General features: G+C 39.5%; 1 protein-coding gene across 18 annotated transcripts in view; it reads right to left on the bottom strand.

The window, feature by feature from the left end:
• Positions 1–18,778, bottom strand: part of SDCCAG8 (SHH signaling and ciliogenesis regulator SDCCAG8) — a 232,811-nt gene that overhangs the window by 103,793 nt on the left and 110,240 nt on the right. For all 18 annotated transcript variants that reach the window (XR_010412369.1, XR_010412370.1, XR_010412363.1 and 15 more), the window contains one exon: positions 12,493–12,635. Coding sequence is in view for 6 of the 18 variants with exons in the window: in XM_045877577.3 (XP_045733533.1) it covers positions 12,493–12,635 (143 nt within the window). In the remaining 12 variants the exon portion in view is untranslated. The remainder of the gene's footprint in view (positions 1–12,492; positions 12,636–18,778) is intronic.

The raw sequence follows: 18,778 nt of genomic DNA, 5'->3' as shown, positions 1-18,778 counted from the left end.
ATTCCATGTGCCGCACGGTACACATTAGGAACGGCAGGAACCCCCCACCCCCACCTCAACAGCAAAAATCAAAGTTCCACGGAAGCCAGGACTGAAAATTCACTCCACACATTTCGAGATGGACCATTCTTCCTTCCTCAGTCTCTACCCCGATGCCCACCCCCACCCCCAACTGTGCTACAATTCAACTCAATTTTCCTTTTGGAACAAAAGTTTCCGTTCTTCTGTAGATGGGAAAGACATTGCAAGGTCTTATCTCAGACCAATGGGCATACCACTGCAAACATCATGGCACTCAGCTACCCCGCAGACTCCCTGTCTGTGGTCAGTCTCCCCAGCTGCCCTATCTGTTCCTGTCTGATTAGTTCTGCTAAGGAGCCCCTCCCCTGCCAGCTTTCGGTGCCATCTGTTCAACACGAGATGGCTCCCGCCCAGCAACCTCACACTGCCCTCCTACCTGGCACCCAGCTACCAGCCTTACCCCAAAGTGCTAACACAGGTTCTCACTGCTGGCAGACTTAGAATTTCATTACTACTACTTTGACAAGTGCAGGGTTGTTTGTAATTTCTCTTTTATCCTGATTTTGATTGTACAACCACCTCCCACTGATTCGGTTTGCTTCAGTTTTGTTGCTCACAGATTTTACTCTCCACATTAATCTCCCTCTGGCATGTTACTGCATCTGTTCCCTTTTTTATTATTAATTTTCAAATTCCCACCATTTTTGACAAAAAGGAGGTAATCTACACTCTGTTTCTGCCCATTTCATTTTCTTTAATTTGGAAGACAAGTATGAAAGCATGCCAAAGAAGTTAATTCTCCGTTAACAGTTTATTTTCTGGCATCCCTACGCCTTTGTATATGAAAAACAGATAGGAATAAATGTTGACTGAATCACAACAACATAGTCGCAACCATTCCTGAATTTAATGAAAAGCAAACATATGAAACAGCATCTCAAAAGTTTATTAGTTCCATGAGTTGTCTCATGCTGTCATCCTTTCTTCTACTCTTTAACAGATAAGCCTTTGTGCAAATCAACCCGAGCGCAGGATCTGAATTTGGGCTCCCCTCACAGTTCTGACACGGGCTCTGTTTTCACCATGGATGAATTTTATCTAATTCCTTAATACAATTATCATCTTTCCTCCACCCGAACATTGTTGACTCATTCAATAGTGCCTGATCCTGAGTAGACGCCTGATTTCAGAAAAAGGGGAAGAATCCGGAACTGCTATCCATGCAACAAGGCAGAGCTTGTGAGCCCCTTATTCTGCAGGTCGCAGAGCTGCTTCCATTATTTCTCATGTGACAAATGGCTAATATCAGGAGGGGCAAGGTGGTTTTCCTCCAAAGATAAAGAGGGCCGTGTGAGAGTTAGAAAATGGGAAGTCATATATTTAACGATATCCTCTCTTCATGTCCCTGATTTGTAACCACCGCGGCCTTGCCAAAAAGTAACTTGATCTTGCCTCAATTGCCCTAAAGTTTTCTAGCTTGAGCAAAGCACTGTGATTGCTAGTGAATTTAGTTTACACAAATTCATATTAGTAGCATCATCCCTGAACAGATGAGTAACACCTCAGATTCAAAGAACCCTGAATGAATTGCAGTGATTTTCATACTCACATACATCCTCACAAAATTACAGTTAAGATCTATAGGAAGTAAAGTGCGGTAGGAGACTTTTCCCAAGGTGACAGAAAGTCCTCAGAAACAGAACCAGGACTGGTGTCAAAATCAAGCTATGCCCAGCCTGGCCACACTTCAAATCAGCTACTGGAAAACCAGCAAACCTTGAACCTGCTGAAACCCACTTTTAATGCCTCATCTCGAACACCCCCTCACTTCCACCCCTGGCATATATTCCAATAGTGACTTCTTACGCTATTTTATATGCTTCTTTTGTTGGTATAGATACATTTAGAATAATTACGCTCTCAACACGGGGGAGGGGATTCTTTGGATAAAGGGATCCCTTCATACTCCTCCTGGTTCTCGCCCCTCCCCCACCTTGGCCAGGGCAGGAGATGCTCAGCCCTCCCTCAGGTGACCAGTGCCTGCTGCGTAGAGGTCACACAGAGCCAAGGTGGAGCAGTCTTTCCCCTCAGCTGGACATCAGCATCACAGGCTGTTTCCAAATGTTCCCTGATCCATTTGGTGCCCAATCTGAATTCTTGAATTCAGGGAACTGTACTGTCTGCTAAGCCAATCTAATAGAGCAGTAGCTTAATAAAAATGTGTTTACTTGCATTGGGTCCTGGTGCCCCATGAGACATGGCCCCGAGGAGGGCACTGAGGAAACTGGATATTCTCCAAACCTCCTCCTTTCTCGGGAATCTAAAAATAAGCTTTGATTCCAACATTTAACACCAATGAGTCACTGTATAATCTACTTGTGGGTATCAGGGAAACATTAAATAACAAGTGATTCATGCCCAATAATCGGTCTAGCCAACACTTCCAATTAAGAAGAAGTGTTTAAGAAGAAATTAAACATCAAGTTTTTTTTTTTTTAATTTACCTTAAATTAATACTGGCGATCAGAGCTTTCTTTTAGAAAAATATTCTTACTTAGGGCCACTAAAACAACAGTTCTAGGTTTTTGCTTTTTTTCTCCTTCTATTTATATTGAACTTGATGTTCATTGTTGTTGAGTCGGGCAAGTGCTGTGGGCAATCCTTTCTCGGTTTCCTCTGGGCTTCTTCAGAAAATGAGTTGGCTGCCACCACGGCCATGCTCCAGGCTGTGGGCCTGTGTGGCAGGGGAGAGGAGACATCCCTGGTGTCGATTTTCATTGCACACACATTTGGGCTTCACAGAACTGAGAGGAGCGAGCCAGGGAAAGTTAGGCAGAACCCACCCGCAGAGACACATTCTCTGGCAGCCTGCGACTCTAACCTCTCCCGCCTCAGGCCGCACGGAGACCAGGGTTCCTAGCCCACCAAACAGGTGGAGCCAAGGGCGCTCAGGCAACCCAGTGTCCACCAGAGCAAAATGAAACGACTTTGCCTTCCTGGCTCTCCAACAGCCTGTTCTCTCGGGGACCGGGTGGGGGAAGGAAAAGAGGACGCAATTTAAAACAGTACCAAGGCCATCTATTTCAAGACTTGAAGATGTCGGTTGCACATATATCCATTTAAAAGTATTTTTGACACGTTCTCTGCTTAATTTATTCATGAAAGGAGTACAAGAAAAAAAAATAAGCTTAACTTTTAAATGGAAACTTGAGGCTAAAAATTCTTCAATAAAACTCAGGAGGGGAAAAAAAAAATAAAGTTCACCAAGGAATAGCAAGATTACGTGTCAAGGCTAGAGTCCCCTTTCCAAATGAAGAGAGATTGGAAGTTTGGTTTTTTGACCTAAGCCAGTTGTCACCTAAAAATGAGGGCAGGTCCTTAATTTGCCCCTAAGAATAAAGAGAAGAGGCAAAGTTATGCAATGTTCATGGAGAATCTGCTAGACATAGCCTGACACCAGAGACCTGCTTCCTGGCCTCTGAACTGAGATTCTGCAATCCAAAGGGTAATTCTACTTAGCTTTGAAATACGTTTTTGCATTTATTTGTGAACAGGAGCTTCGGAGCACAGGCTCTGGAGTCTGATGGACCGGGTTCAAAGCCTGCCTCTTCTGCTTGGCACCCTCCCTCCTTCCTGGCTGCCTGATTTCATGCCTCAGCTTCCCTAGGCTTGCTGTAAGGACTGAGAAGGCAGGGCGTTCAACCTCCTTGTGTACAAGTTTATTTTCTTAAAATTTTCTTTGCAAAGCATGAGTTTGTAAAATGCAATAAAAATGAATTACTAGAAAAATTTTTTAATTTTAAAAGATACAAGAAAAGAAAGAAAGAAGAAAGAAAGAAAAAGAGAAAGAGAAAGAAAGAGCAAGCCCACTGATCATGCACTTGGTTGGATATTGTGCAATTTAAAATAAAAGCTTCCAAATACCCAGTTTTTGTATTTATGGTGGACTCATCATTTACAGCCCATCCCAGGCCACATTTCCCGTCACACTGCTGCTGGGAATCAGACACAGTGCTTGGCTAGTGCCAGGGGCTCATTTATGCATCCTTTATACACCTTTCTTTTTGCATTCTGAGAATTCTCTAAATAAAACCACAAAGCGACCCTGTGAAGAACTAACCCTGCCTCCTTGGCCTTATAACATGTTGACAATGGAGACTACCACTCACAAACCGACGTGAACAGAGATGTACTCTTCTTTCCCCTCTTTGCACTTCATTCCTCAAAGGAAAAATCAGGGATTATATATTTTTAAAAAGACAATAGAAGGGGACACCTGTTGTTTGATTTCCCCAGGGTCCCTGACCCCCTTTCCCCTAATGAGAGCACTTCCTCTTGCTCGGTGCACCTCCCTTCCCTCACTCCAGTGCTGCCTCTGAGGTTTCCAGCATGTGTATCCAAGGGGTGGCTGTGTGATCAGAAATGGGGGGAGCCAGGAAGTCACACTTACAGTCTGAAATCAAGGGCATCTCCTTTACCTTCAGTTTGGACTGAAGGAGGTGACTGCATGGTGTGGGAGAACCTGAAGGAATGAGCCAACATTGAGACAGAAGTCAAGCCCTGGGATGGACAGAAATGGGCAGCATACTGAGGCGGCCCCGAGTCCCCCGCTCCAAGAGAGCCTGAGGCCATCTGCATTTGGATTTTATGTGGTCTGGTTATGGGGCTAATCAGTTCCCCCTTTCTGGGTTTCTGTTACTCCTCCTGGTAACAGGAGAGGTCAAACAACTCCATTCAAGAAAGCATTTGCAGTCGTTAACTACGCAGAAGCTAAATGCTCTGCAATGCTCTGCAAAGAAAGTCTTCATCACTTCTCCCCAAGTAAATCACCGATCCTAACAGGATAAGCTGGTGACCCCTCTGGCACACCCTTTCTCACTTTCAAAAAGATACAAATACTGCCATTCAAGTTATTATCTCTCCAGGTCAGAGGGCAGACCTTCCCGTTTGGATCGTAAGAGCAGGGAAGAACAGAGTACCCACTTTTATGGGGCTCACTGAGATTCCCGCTCTGAGAAATTCTTTGAAGTACCTATCACTGAAAACATCGCTTATGGAAGAGAGAAAATACACATTTGAAAGGCAGCGCTGCTGAAGTAAAGCTGAAGCCTGCAGGCTTAATGGCAGGTCGGTCTCCCTTCTGTTTTGCACTGAGAGCCACTCCAGTTCTAAATCCTCTCAAAAGTAAGCAGAAGGCTTCCTGCAGTAATTCCCCTCCAGATCAGACCTGAGAAAAAGATGCAGGAGTCAAAAGAACAGGCTCCAACATAGACAGAGTAGGTATGGAGAAGAGTGTTTGCCTCAATAAACAGTCAACGACAATCATATAAACACTCCGAAATGTGTTGTTTTAATAGGTTGCATCATAAAGTAACCTACCCACATGGATGTAAGCGGTAGTCTCGTGAGAGGGATTAAAATCCGGTAGCTCTTTAAAAATGTCTGGACCTGTCAAAAACAAGTATACGAAGGAATTTCCACTTTCTTGGAAAGGCCTCTCTTTCCTCTTGGGTAAAAATGAAGCAAAGAAGGCAAAGGAGAATGACAGTTGTATGATAATATGTTAAGTGACTAAGGCAACTGATCCCAAAACACTGTTTCTTAAGAAAAACCCAAGCCAGGATGAAAACACACTGACATGACTTCTATCAGTGAAGGAGGGGGCAGCTGACACTTATTTTCATTATAAATTTATGGTACTGGTTCCTCCAGGTGTATTTTCAGGAACAATTGCATTAATCATTTTCCTAGGAATTTACACGGAGTTCCAGCATGATGGATGATGGCAGAGGCGCGGTGGACAAACCGCCGGGATTGAAAACCTCCTTCTATAACAGGACAGCTGTGTGACCTTAGATGGATCTTTTTACTTCTCTGTACCTTGGTTCCCGCAGCTGTAAAACAGGGGAAGATAACAGTCTGCACCTTCCAGAGCTCTGGGCAGGGGTGGGGGGCACTAAATGAAAAGCACCAGGCTCAGGTCCTGGAACACAGAAGGGGTTGGGTAAGTGATGGCCATGGCCCTTAGCCACAACCTCTGTCCTTATTTTTTAAAGAGCTACTGCATGCGGCATGGTACCAGGCAGATCTTAAGATGGATATATTCTTCATCTCAGAGACTGATGCTCCTAGCTATTTCAAAGACAGGTTGTGTGTGTTTAATGCACTCGCATGTCTACAGGTGCACCCTGCCAATGCTGTGTCTCCCCTACGGAGAAAGACCTTCCCTCCTGTTTTCCTGCTTCCACATGCCTCTGAGATCAGTAAGAGGCTACTGTCTCTCTGTCCCTGTAATACTTTATCTGGAATCTCTCTTCTGGATCTTTTCTTTTATCTTACCAGCTCTTTGTGTATCTTCTTTCCTGCCCTACCGGACTGTATGTTTCTATCAGAGGGGCCACCTTTTAATTATAGAGAATTCTAATTTGGAACTCTGTGTGTGTGTGTGTTTGGTTTTTAAGGGAGCATATTTAAGTGAGAGCATGGTATATTTTACCAACCCTACTTGAATTGTTAGAATGACTATCATTTGATTCTCTTATACTTAAATATGTATGTGCAAAGTTAAAAATGAAAAAAGCTATTTCTGTCTTATCTCCATCTTACACTTTTTACCCTGATATATTTGAAAAAAAAAAATGTGTATATATATGTGTGTGTGTATATATACATATATATATATTTATTAATATTTGGCTTTGAGGGCACCTGGGTGGCTCAGTTGGTTAAGTGTCTGCCTTCGGCTCAGATCATGATCCCAGGGTTCTGGGATCGAGTCCCGAGTTGGGCTCTCTGCTCAGAGGGGAGCCTGCTTCTCCCTCTCCCTGTCCCCTGCTCATGCTCTCTCTCTCTCTCTCTCTCTCAAATAAATAAATAAAATCTTTCAAAAAAAATACTGCGCTTTGAAAGAACAATCATAAACTTGCAATACATTGGCCATCCCTGTAATGACTTATTGAGCTCCAATTCTTTTGCAAAGGGCTGAGCCAGATGCTCTGAGAAATAGAACATTAATAAGACCTCTCATCCCTCATTTGAAGAATAACACATTCCAGAAGGGAAGAAAAGCAAGTACAAAAACCCTTCAGAGTACTAACTCCTTTTTCTCATATTTTCACTGTCCCTGTTTTGAGGAATTCACTCAGGATGTAGAGCCTTCAGCTCCGAGTGGGAAGGAGGATTCAGAGGGAGACATGCTCCCCTGGGGCGGCGGGGCCATCCGGGAGGGCTACGGTGGACAAAAATCAGAAGTTCAGAGAGACCTGGAAAAGGAGGTAAGATTATAATATGGCTAGAGAAGGTCAAAGGGGTATTCTAGATGTAGAGAATAACAAAGGAGAGAAAAGCCCCAAAGTGCAATTTGGCTTGTGATGTGAGCTGGTGAGAATGATGATAAAACTAGAAGGCTGGGACCCCGTCCCGAAAGGTTACCTGCGAGTGGACTGGACTTTTTGTAATAGTGCAATGCCAGGGAAGGTTTCAGGAGCAGGTGAGAGAGTCAAGGCAGTGCTTAGGAATATTCAATTGGCAATACCTGGTGAAAAAGGCTGGAAGGGTCCATGACCCTTGTGAATGGTCAGCAGAGCCTTAGGGTGAATGCAAATGGTAGGTCTGAAGGACACCTCCACAAAATCTCTCTGAAGTTCAAACTAAGAAAACATTTTTTTAAAAAATTTATTTATATATTTTAGAGAGAGGAGGGTGGGGGAGGGGTAGAGGGAGGAGAGAGAATCTCAAGCAGACGCCCTGCTGAGCGCAAGGCCCGGCACAGAGCACAATCTCAGGACCCTGACATCATGACCTGAGCCAAAATCAAGAGTCAGATGCTCAACCAACTGAGCCACCCAGAGGCACCCTAAGAAAACATCTTAAACAAAGAATACTCCCAGCAAATTAGATGCCTAATATCAGGAAATGGGCACTTCATCATGGGATGTCTTCAATCACCATTAGGATCATTGATGATCAGAGCTAGAAGGAAACTTAGAAATCAGGTTGTAGCCTCATTTATAGGTAAGCAAGCAGGTTCAAAGAATTAAGTAATGTGTCAAAATTGCAAAGATGGCGAATGCCCAGGAGAAGATGCTAGAACTCGGCTTCCTCAACACCCGGAAGCCTGGGGACTCCCCTAAGAAAAGCTTTGTTACATCATTCCATATTCTTTTCTTAGGCACTGACGACTCCTTTGGTCTCCCTGGCTGGTGGTTCTCCACCCCCCTACTCTAAGAGCATGGCCCTCTCATGCTTTCACCCATTTCCTTGGCTACAACTAGTAGCTTTATGTAAAAGCATCCAATGAAGAGCCTCAGGTCTTGACCTTTTTCCTCAAACTGGACCTACACTGCACATCTCCACCCAAGCCCCAAAACACGGTATATTATTTCCCTCTCTTACTCCTTTTAAGTCTCCTACTGGAATTAATGGCTCATCCAGTTAACGTAGGCTAGAAACATTGGTGTCACCTTTAATTCTGGCCTCTCTCTTTTGCTATCCTAAATGCCTCTTAAAATTTCCCTTCCATTTTACAGGCAAAGCCATAGTCCAGGACTTCATTACCACCCCCTGGACTGGGGCTTATATTCTAATCAGGGGCCCTGTCAATCATCTTTTCCTCAGGCAATCTGTCTTCAATTACCCTTCATTTACCTTCTTTAAATACATATTTGAACCCCTTAAAGTTCAAGCTCTCTTGACTTCTTACTTGAATTACACAGCGTCCTAACTGAGGGGTTGGTAAATTGTTTCTGTTAAGGGCCAGGCGATAAATACTTGAAGGCTTTGAGGACCATACTCAATTCTGCCATGATAGCCCCAATACATAATGCATAAAGGATAATCATGTCTGTGTCCAATAAAACTTTATTTATAGGTATATAATTTTTATGTGTCACAAAACGTTTTTTTGTTTGTTTGTTTGTTTTCCCCAGCTATTTAAAAAATATAAAAGCCATTTTTAGCTCATGGATAAAAAGAGACAACAGGCCATATTTATTGGCTGTAGTTGCTGACTCTGCCCTAACTGGTCTTCCTGTTTCCTACATCAGCTCTCCAAGTTTACTCTCCATGCTGTTGAGTCAGAATACCGACCCAAAGATGTGATCATGTTGACAGCCTTGCTTAAAATATATCAAGAGTAAACCATGACTCTCAGAATGGCCAAAACTCCAGAATATGGACCACAAGGCCCTTCCTCTGATCCCTGTTTGCCTTTTCCAGGCTTATCCCCTGCCAAACACCTAACCTGATTGTAGAGTTTATGTTCCGTCCCATCTTTGTGTCTCTGTAGATATTGCTCCATCCACCCAGGGTACCCACTCCACCTTCTTCCACACTGAGAATTGCTATTTAAGAGCTCATTAATCCAAATAGCTACCAAACATCTCCTCCTCCAGAAAGCTTTCCCCATCATCTTTGTTTCCAATGCACAGTACGCCAATTCTCCTTCCTCTGTGCTCCTGTGGTAACTTTATTTCTATCACTGCAGTACTCTCACACTTGATTATAACTGCACACATGGAGCTGGCTCAGGAGCACAGCCCTACGGGGAAGAACTGAATCTGATGGTTTTCTCCCTACCCAAGACCAAGCAATGTACTTGAAAGATAGTAGGTGCTCAATAAATATTTGTTGAGTGGGTGAATGTTATTCTTACCAGTTGGGCCTTTCAGTAAATGTTGTATTTCTATTTTCCATTTTTTTAAAGTTATCTCTATGCCCACACATGGGGCTCAAACTCACAACTCCAAGATCAAGAATCACATGCTCCACCAACTGAGCCAGCCAGGCATTTTTCCATTTTTTAAGTCTAATTTTCCATTTTCCATTTTTTTTTAAAAGATTTTATTTATTTATTTGACAGAGAGAGACAGCGAGAGCAGGAGCACAAGCAGGGGGAGTGGGAGAGGGAGAAGCAGGCTTCCCGCCGAGCAGGGAGCCCGATGTGGGACTCGATCCCAGGACCCTGGGATCATGACCTGAGCCGAAGGCAGACGCTTAACGACTGAGCCACCCAGGCGCCCCTCCATTTTCCATTTTTAAGTCTAATTAGACAATAAAGGGAAATAACAGACAAACGATAGCTTATTTTTCTTTCAGACTGATCTACAATCAATACTCCAGTTTTTAAATTTTCTTTGCCCTGGGAGATCCGCATCCTTACTTCATCATTACTTATAACATGGTTTTCATATTCAATTTTAAACTTTGTGCAGACTATGTCATTCGAAATATTTACGTTAACACTAAGCTACCTGTGTGGGATTTATTTATTTCGGCTGGTCTACACAGGGAAAGAAAGACATAATGTTTCTCAGCCACACACTTGAGTATACTGAATCAATAAAGACTGTCGAGGAAAAGCAAACTCTAAAAAAAAACAAAGAAGTATATCAGAAATATTTAGCCCAACAACCAAGACACATTTTCAGTGCAAAAGAGAGCTACACACGGTTCTCTGCATTTTTAATTGTCATCTTTAAATTTATGAATGTGGATTTTATAGAACAGGAACAGAGACTAAATGTAAAATGCTTACAAAAGAGTACTGCACTTAGAAAATGGGTAATTTTTATTTTCCCTAAAACTAGTTTTCAATTTTTGTAGACTCGCTGTAAATAAAGCTCAACAGAAAAAGCTTTCTATGGAACCAAGCAAACCCGTTTTTCTCAAGAACAAAGGAATTAGTTACCACTGGTCCATTTTCAGCAGTTGCTGTACCTCAAATACGCTCTATTTGCAAGAAACTGGTCTTGTCAGACAGTACAAATTGATACTGCACAGGAAAACTCCCTGTAGGACCCTGACTTCAGAAATTAACTCTCTGAATAAGACAGAATGGCAAAGGGGACAAAACCAGAATTAATATTTATTTACCGAAGCTCAGACACACTGAGACTTTGAAAGCTGTCCTATTTTTGTGGTTTAGTAGTGCTTAGCACACAAATGATTGTTTCCCAACAGAAGCCTGACAGAAGAAAAACTATTAACTATCATGATAAAGCTAAATTTCGAAACTTCTGAGATTAAATAATCCATTGGAACTGTGTTAACATTATGTTCTTGGTTCTACAAGACAATACCTTGAATGAGCATTAAAAGAACCATTATTATTCTACAGTATTAAGCAATTTTTTCTCATAAAAGTGTTTTATCTCTTGGGATTTTTCCAGATATCACATGTGTATAAAGGATTTCTTTTCTTTCTGGCTTTTTCCCTTTTTCTTTCTTCTCATTTTCTCTTTCACGGTTTAAAAAGGGAAGTTGGCAAACCATTTGGAATATTATCATAACAAAATGTTTTCAACAAAGTTTGATTTTAACAGAACTAGAGGCATCTTAACACTAACCCAAAACTTTGGGAGGTTCACCAACCTCTAGAATATTTTTTTCTCCAAATGCAGGCTGTTCAAGTGGTGCTTTTCTCCATCTGTTATCATACCGTGCTCAGAATTACATTGTCATATTTAATGTAAAAGGGATCAGTCCCCTTTCATAGTTTAAATTCAACATATTACTATGATTAGAAGATCAGCATTTTTCTAATTTATGAACCAAACCAAGGCTCATAAACTTACATGTGTATTTAGAGAAAGTTCTCCATAAAAACCAAAAAACTCTTAAGAACTGAACAAACCCAAACGCTTGATCTGAAACATGAAAATGTACTAAAACCCAAAGTGAGAAAAACCACTTATATGGTAACATGAAATATCTGCAACCTCTATTTGAATTTTCTCTGTGTATGTGCATTTGTGTATATGCATGCGTGTGTGTGTGTGTGTGTGTATGTATGTGTGTCTTTTCCACACAGCAAATTATACAGTGCTTGCTACCTAAAATGTCTCCTTGTCACCTAGAGCTGAGCTACATGTTCCCTAAAGTTGTAGGACACTGATAATCACATCGCATTATCTTGTGACAGAAACCGTGTAATTCGAAACCACAAGAGCATGGTTATAATAACGGTTTGAATGTGAACAGTGTCAATCAATTTCATCACTCAATTCTATACCTCCTTAGGACTCAGGTTCCTTATTTTCTCTCTGTTCTGTCTCAGTTTGCATCTGAGGATGCCTTTTACTTTGTCTCATTCACTACTGACAGTATCTGATTCTTTTCCTAAATATATCCCTCAGATCTTTCAGTTCAACATTTTTATTAGACACAGAATTAACAGGAGAGGTAGTGGTGGTGGTAGGAGAAATATGTCATGTTGCTCCTATTGGTAGAGAACCACCTAAATATTTGAGCATTGTAGATGAAAGGTTTTGTAATCTATCAGTAATTCCCTGCCACACTTATCATTCACATGTCTGGGTGTTTTGCTTACCACATCTCCACTTTTCTTAATATGCCTGAAAGCTGTGTGTGAATTGAGTGACTAAGACTAACTCTAACAACTGTTTGGAAGCCGGTGGCAAAAATCAGTGGGATGGCACTGGGGCTCTGGCGCGTAATGGGATTAGGGAGTACCTGGTGAGGTGCAGTTGGTGCTCGGATTCGCTCAGCAGCTCTGTCAGTTTCAGGCACTCCTCTCTGGCCCGGGCTGCCTTCTGCTGTTCCTGTTCCAAGTGCTGCTTGCTTTCCCTCACTTCTAATTTCAATTTCTCTATTTCCTTAGGTGGAGGGGAGAGGGGGAAAAGCATCCATATAAGCTATATGCACTTGAGTTCAAAATGCTCTCATTTTTATGTTTGCCGTGAATTTTAATGTGATGAGAAATTATTAGAAAATTTAGGCTAGCTTCCATTTGATGACAAAGGGAATGAACACAGCCAAAAATGCACACTAGTGAGGTTTTTTTGGATCGTAAGATGAAGTCTAATTTCAGAAATGAAATGATTAAATGAGAGGAGTCAAAATGGATAATCGGCACTCTCATTCTTAAGGCTCAGTCCCTTTAAAGAATATGAACTTAAAAATGTCACTACTTTAAAAATATAGCATTTTCATTTGTGAGATTAGATCAGATCCATGTAGTGATTTACATCAAATATGTGAATATTCTGAAAGGTATATTTATGGTTTCATTTGGATGTTTTGAAAGCCAGATTAAAGGGTAAAATAATATATCTTTTAAAAAATGTGAGGTATAAAAGAAGGCATCATTATTGCTGCTCAACATTATTTGGGAAAAAGATATTTTAGGAAAAAATATGGCATGAGAACCTTTAAGCCTTTAGAGTACATGAGATTTCTCAGCTAAAATAATATTGCACTAAAATGTCACTAAAAAAGGTAACAAAAGCACTCTAAGATTAATAAATATGAACATCTAAAATATATGAAAATTTATGATAGTTTATTCTTTGGTCTCAGGATGAAATTATCCTTCTCTTACTGCAACTCAAATATTTCAAAGCAAAAATACCTTATATGGAACACAGTTTTAAATAATGTATACACTAAAGTAGAAATATTTATCATGGAACATCTATAATTTTTTAAAAAAATAAAAGAGATAAATATTCAGACTGTTAAAACCAGAAAAGCAAATAAAAGGGAAAGCAAAAGGTAGAAACATTTTCAGATTCAACATAAAGCAAGAAGCAATTTTAATTCACAAAAACGCAATCTCCTTTTGGAAAACAAAATCATGTCTAAGTAAAGTGTTTTAAACTTAGTATTTAAGAACATTTCAAATTTCCTCACGTCATTAATATGCTGAGCACTCTCTAACTACATTTAATACATCAGGCAAGATAAACTAAATGATTCGTTTTTTTTTTTACTTTTATTACATTATAAATATTACTTATGCCTATCAAATCGTATATTATCCACAATTTAATAAAACAACTTACAACAGTTCTCAAATATTTTTAGCTTCAAAAACCTATATAATAACGAGTCTATCACTTTCATGCAGAGTAGATTTTCTATATCTTTCAGATCAGAATACTAAATGCAACTGATCTTTCCGTAAAACATTTCAAACTGATAAAGTTATACCAGTTTATTTCTCATCCCATAATTTAATACAATTCAAGATATGAAAAACATCAAAGTCTATTAAGTTTTATTTGCCTAACATGAAATTAACAAAAGCAAATGTATAGAATTGGAAATATATCTTGATTTTAAAACTTCAAAAATTCACTCATTAATTTTGTACACAATGCTATATGCAAGAAACCGCCCTGAGTATTATGATGGGCTCAGAGAACCTCCATCCCTACGCTCAGGAGTTAACAATTCAGGTAGGTAAATGAGACGTACACACACACACACACACACACACACACAACTATCAAACCACAAAACACATAAGAAACAAGTGAGTATTAGAGAAAATCTCTGCTTCGATAGGTCAGATTAGGGATATATTAGCATGGGCAAGAAAAGTGGAAAGAGGTAAGGGCACATTAACTCATCGAATGACAGATGGGGCTGCATTGTGAAAGGTCTTGACTTCCAGATGAATAAAGCTGTATTTTGCTTATAGATAATGGAGAGATATTAATGGTTTAAACAATTCAATATGAGAGAAGTTCTTCTTTAAAACAACCGGAGCCCTGTTTATGAGCAGTTTAAGGTGGCAGAGACTGGCGGAAGGGAGACCATGAAGAGAGTTGCAATATTCCAGACGTGAGAATAGAGACACTTCAAATGAACATAAAGTTGGTGAATACAAGGACATAAAAGGAGACATCAAAGACAACTCCAGAATTTTGAATTGAGAAGATACAAAAAAATGATAGAAAATGTATAAAAATTGCAAATTTTTTAAAGAGAAAAGAGGTGACAATTTTTATAAGCACTATGTGACAATAACAAGACATGCACGCTTCCATTGGTAATTAGGTTTTGAGTATAAATCAGCTGCTTTCTTGTTCTCATGTAACAAAAAGTCAGAGGTTGCACTGAAAGCCAATCAAACACAGAAAGAAAAACATGGGCCCCACTTATGATGATGAGCACTGGGTGTTACACCTAAGTGCTGAATCACTAAATTCTACACCTGAAACCAATTTTACCATATATGTTAACTAGCTGGAATTTAAATAAAAACTTGAAAAACAAAGCAAAACAAAACACACATGGGCCCCAGAGTCAACACAAATCAGGGTTTCAGACACAGCTCTGGCACTTTCCAGCCCTGTGACCTTGGACAAGTCACTCGACTGTTAGATTCTTCAGTCTAACACAGGAAGGTGGCTGTAGCAAGCTCCCAAAGCTATCAGGAAGATTAAATGAGATGCTGAGTACTTATCAGAGTGTCCAGCATATAGTAAGAGCTGAATAAAACACAGCTAGTGCTATTATTGCTGATTGTTTTCTCTATTGATCTTCCAAGAACAGCAAAGCAGTAAGTAGAAAAATTGACCTGCTGAAGGATATACGGCTAACACTGAGGACTGAAGAGTTCTTGACTTAATTCAATAAATTTTCCCCCGGGAATTTTGATGAAAACTGAATAAAACTTTATTATAGTTGCAAAATGCAAAAAACATTTTTCTTAGGAAGATGGAAAATTACTGCCTGCTTCTGATTGTCTGTGCCAGAAAAAGAGCTTATTGGTGCAAATCATCAAAATCAACAAATAGTCTAACCAGCTGGACTAGGGCTCAACACTTACTCCCTGAGTCAGGAAAATCTGCCATGGCACCAACTCCAACAGTTAGAAGAGGAATCTCTTGCCAGAAATGCCATGCTCCCACTGGCAGGATAACCCCTTGCCTCACCCAACTAGGTCAGCACTGCTTCCTTGGCTGTTTATAGTGGTTCTGGGATGAAGGACCAACAACAGTCAGAGGCCCGTGGTACATGACTCCCTAAGTACTCTATTAACCTGCAGTGTCTACGATGCAGTCTGATGCAGCCATCTTTTGGCTAACCAGGCAAACATAAGTCCAGATAGCGTTACATTTTACCAAAAGATATACTTCAAGTCATGAATGTAAGCATTAAAAGGAGAAACTGTTAAAAGTGGCTTTCTCAGGAGAATCATAGCAAGGATGGGATATGGAGAAAGACAAACTTTTTACTGTTCATTTACAGTCTTCTATACCATAGGAAGTTTTTTTTTTTCTTAATCATGGACATATGTAATTTTGTTATTATTTATTAGTTTTTTGTATCAGGGTAATTCACCTAATTTAAGTCAAATAGTACTCAACATTTCATAACAAAGAAGGGCAGTGCCCATGCTCTACCCCACACCCATCTCCAAGCCCTATCCTCAATGGCCCACACTATCCACTCTTTTGATATTTATCTTCATATTTTATATGACATACTTATAATGCTATTTCTTGATTTTACAATATTAGACATTAGCTACTGACTTTCTATAGTAAAAAAGTAACAATTTAGGTCACTCAACAGAACCTATCTCATCCTCCCATCTAACAATTCTGGTTAAATTATTAGTCAGTAGTTCATTTACATTATAATTACAGAATTATTGTTCACTCCTGAAACAAGTATTATTTTGATCCAATTTTTTATACAAGATTTTATTATTTCTGGAATTGCCTACTTTTTAACAGATTATTTTTTTAGGTAACTGACATTTCTTCCCCAATGTTCAAACAGATCTATCAAATACACATCAAAAAAATTTTTTTTTCAAATAATAAAACACATCAGACAAATGATCAGTTCCTTTTAAATTTTCTCCCTAGATATATCCTTCTTGGTGCCTATGTCTGGACACATTGATTTCTGTCTTGGGTCAAGCCTTAGACATTGATCCTATTACAGCTTCCTGTTTTCTGGCTGGTAAGTCATCCTGTTTTTCAGTTTACTCCCTTTTTTAGTTAAAGTATGTTCTCCGGGTAACTTTCATAAGAAAGAATATATGAATAATACATTTTTAAAAGTATCTGGATGCCTGAAAATGCCATTTTTCTATGTATACACTCGACAGTTTGGCTAGGTATAAAAATCTATGTTGAAATTAATTTTTACTCAGGATTTTTAAGGGGCTACTCCACTGTCTTAAAGATTGTAATATTACAATTGAAAAGCCCTATGTCATTCTGATTCCTAATACTTGGTCTTGTGATTTGCTTTTTTTGTTTCTGAAAGCTTTAATAATCATTTCTTTTTTCCCTGGCATTTTGAAATTTTACAATGTTAGACCTTGGAATGGGCCTTTTTTCATGCTTTGTGCTGGGTTTTCAGTGGGCCCTTTTCAATCTGGAGGTTTGTTTTCTTCAGTTTGGGGAATTTTTCTTGTATTATTTTTTTAAAATATTTTGATGTCATACATTTTAATATTTCCTCTTCTTGGAACTCCTGGACATTGGTTTTTGTCTCCATTGGATTTCTCATCTAACTTTCTTCTATTTTCTATCTCGTTATCTTTTGATTCTAACTTCTGGGAGATTCTCTTGACTTCATCTTCCAAAACTTCTACTGAATTTAAGAAAAGATTTCTGCCACAATTTTCATTCCCAGGAGATATTTCTTCTTTTCACTGTTTTACATAGCATGCTATTTTTATCTTATGGATATAATATCTTATTTATTAGAATATTATAGCATATTAAGTGTTCTCCTCTACTCTATTATATATTGCCCCAATTTCCTTTTTTTCTGTTTGTCTATTTTTAGACAATCCCTTATGTTAGAGGCTTTCTTCAAATACATGTTGATACTTGGCTGTCATTTCACATTCTGAATGAAGTAGTGAACAAAAAATGGTGTTTGGGTAATGGGATAGTTTACATTATTGTTCAGAAAATTTTCACTTCTATCTCCCTTCCATTAGGAATGGGATACACTGTCTCTTCCTAATGACTTTGGACTTGGCCATGTGATTTCACTTGGCCAATGAATTTTTGTGGCTATAATGTAAGCAGCAGAAGTCATAAATATGTTTACGTGGTTTGGCTTTGCTTTTGTATTCTGGTGATTCTCCGCTAGAAAAGCATGCCCTTGACAGCTGCTACCCCTTTTTCTTGGATGAAGAATAAATACCTGTGGAGCAGAACCCAACCCAAACCACAGCCCAGACAACCTACCACCCATAACCCAAAGCAGAGCCCCCTAGTCAAATGAAGCCTAGTTCAGCCAAATCTCAGTTGACCTGAAGATTCATAAAATGAGCATAAGTGATTGCTATCATAAGCCATGAGTGTTTTCAGTAGAAAATGATTGACAAACCACTCTAAGGGAATATGGTGTGTGACAACTGTCTATTTCCTTAGAATTTCATTTGACCTTTAAAACAACTGCATGAAGCACACAGGGCAGGTATCCCTGTTTATACAAAAAAGAAACTGAGGGTCCAAGACATTGAATGATTGTCCAAAGAAGTAAATCTAAGCTTTGGCCCAGATCTTCTGATATTACTGCCTCCACACCATACCATAAGTTAAACATTGGCTTTCAATCTTTTTCATTTTCTTTTCTTTTCAAACCAGACCATGGTAAGAAATCCATTTTACATCACAATTCAGAAACATGCACGCTCTCACACGCACACATTTAAATGTAACTAGCATTTCATAAAACAGTATTAGTTCTTACTTTGTGTGAAGTGCTCAGATATGTCCTATTGCTTCTTATTCTATACATTTCTTTAAAAAAACTTTTGGTTGCAACCTATAATATTGTTTTCACAGTCTTGCAATTTGAAAAGCATTGTGTATTTCTGATAAATAAGAAACACTTTTTACATAAATTAAGTAGAATCAAATAGAGTTTCATTAAGAGGAGCTCTATACACATTTCTCTTGATTTCCTAAGAAAAATTTCCAAAGAAATGAACATAAAACCCATCTGGAAAATTATATGCCATCTTAATCCT

This window comes from Mirounga angustirostris, unplaced genomic scaffold (genome assembly GCF_029215605.1).
Source record: "Mirounga angustirostris isolate CCGP_5_RB_7025 unplaced genomic scaffold, mMirAng1.0.hap1 SCAF_6, whole genome shotgun sequence".
Taxonomy (NCBI): Eukaryota; Metazoa; Chordata; class Mammalia; order Carnivora; family Phocidae; genus Mirounga; species Mirounga angustirostris.
The sequence above is the reverse complement of the archived record's forward strand: the minus strand, read 5'-3'. Positions and strand labels throughout refer to the sequence as shown.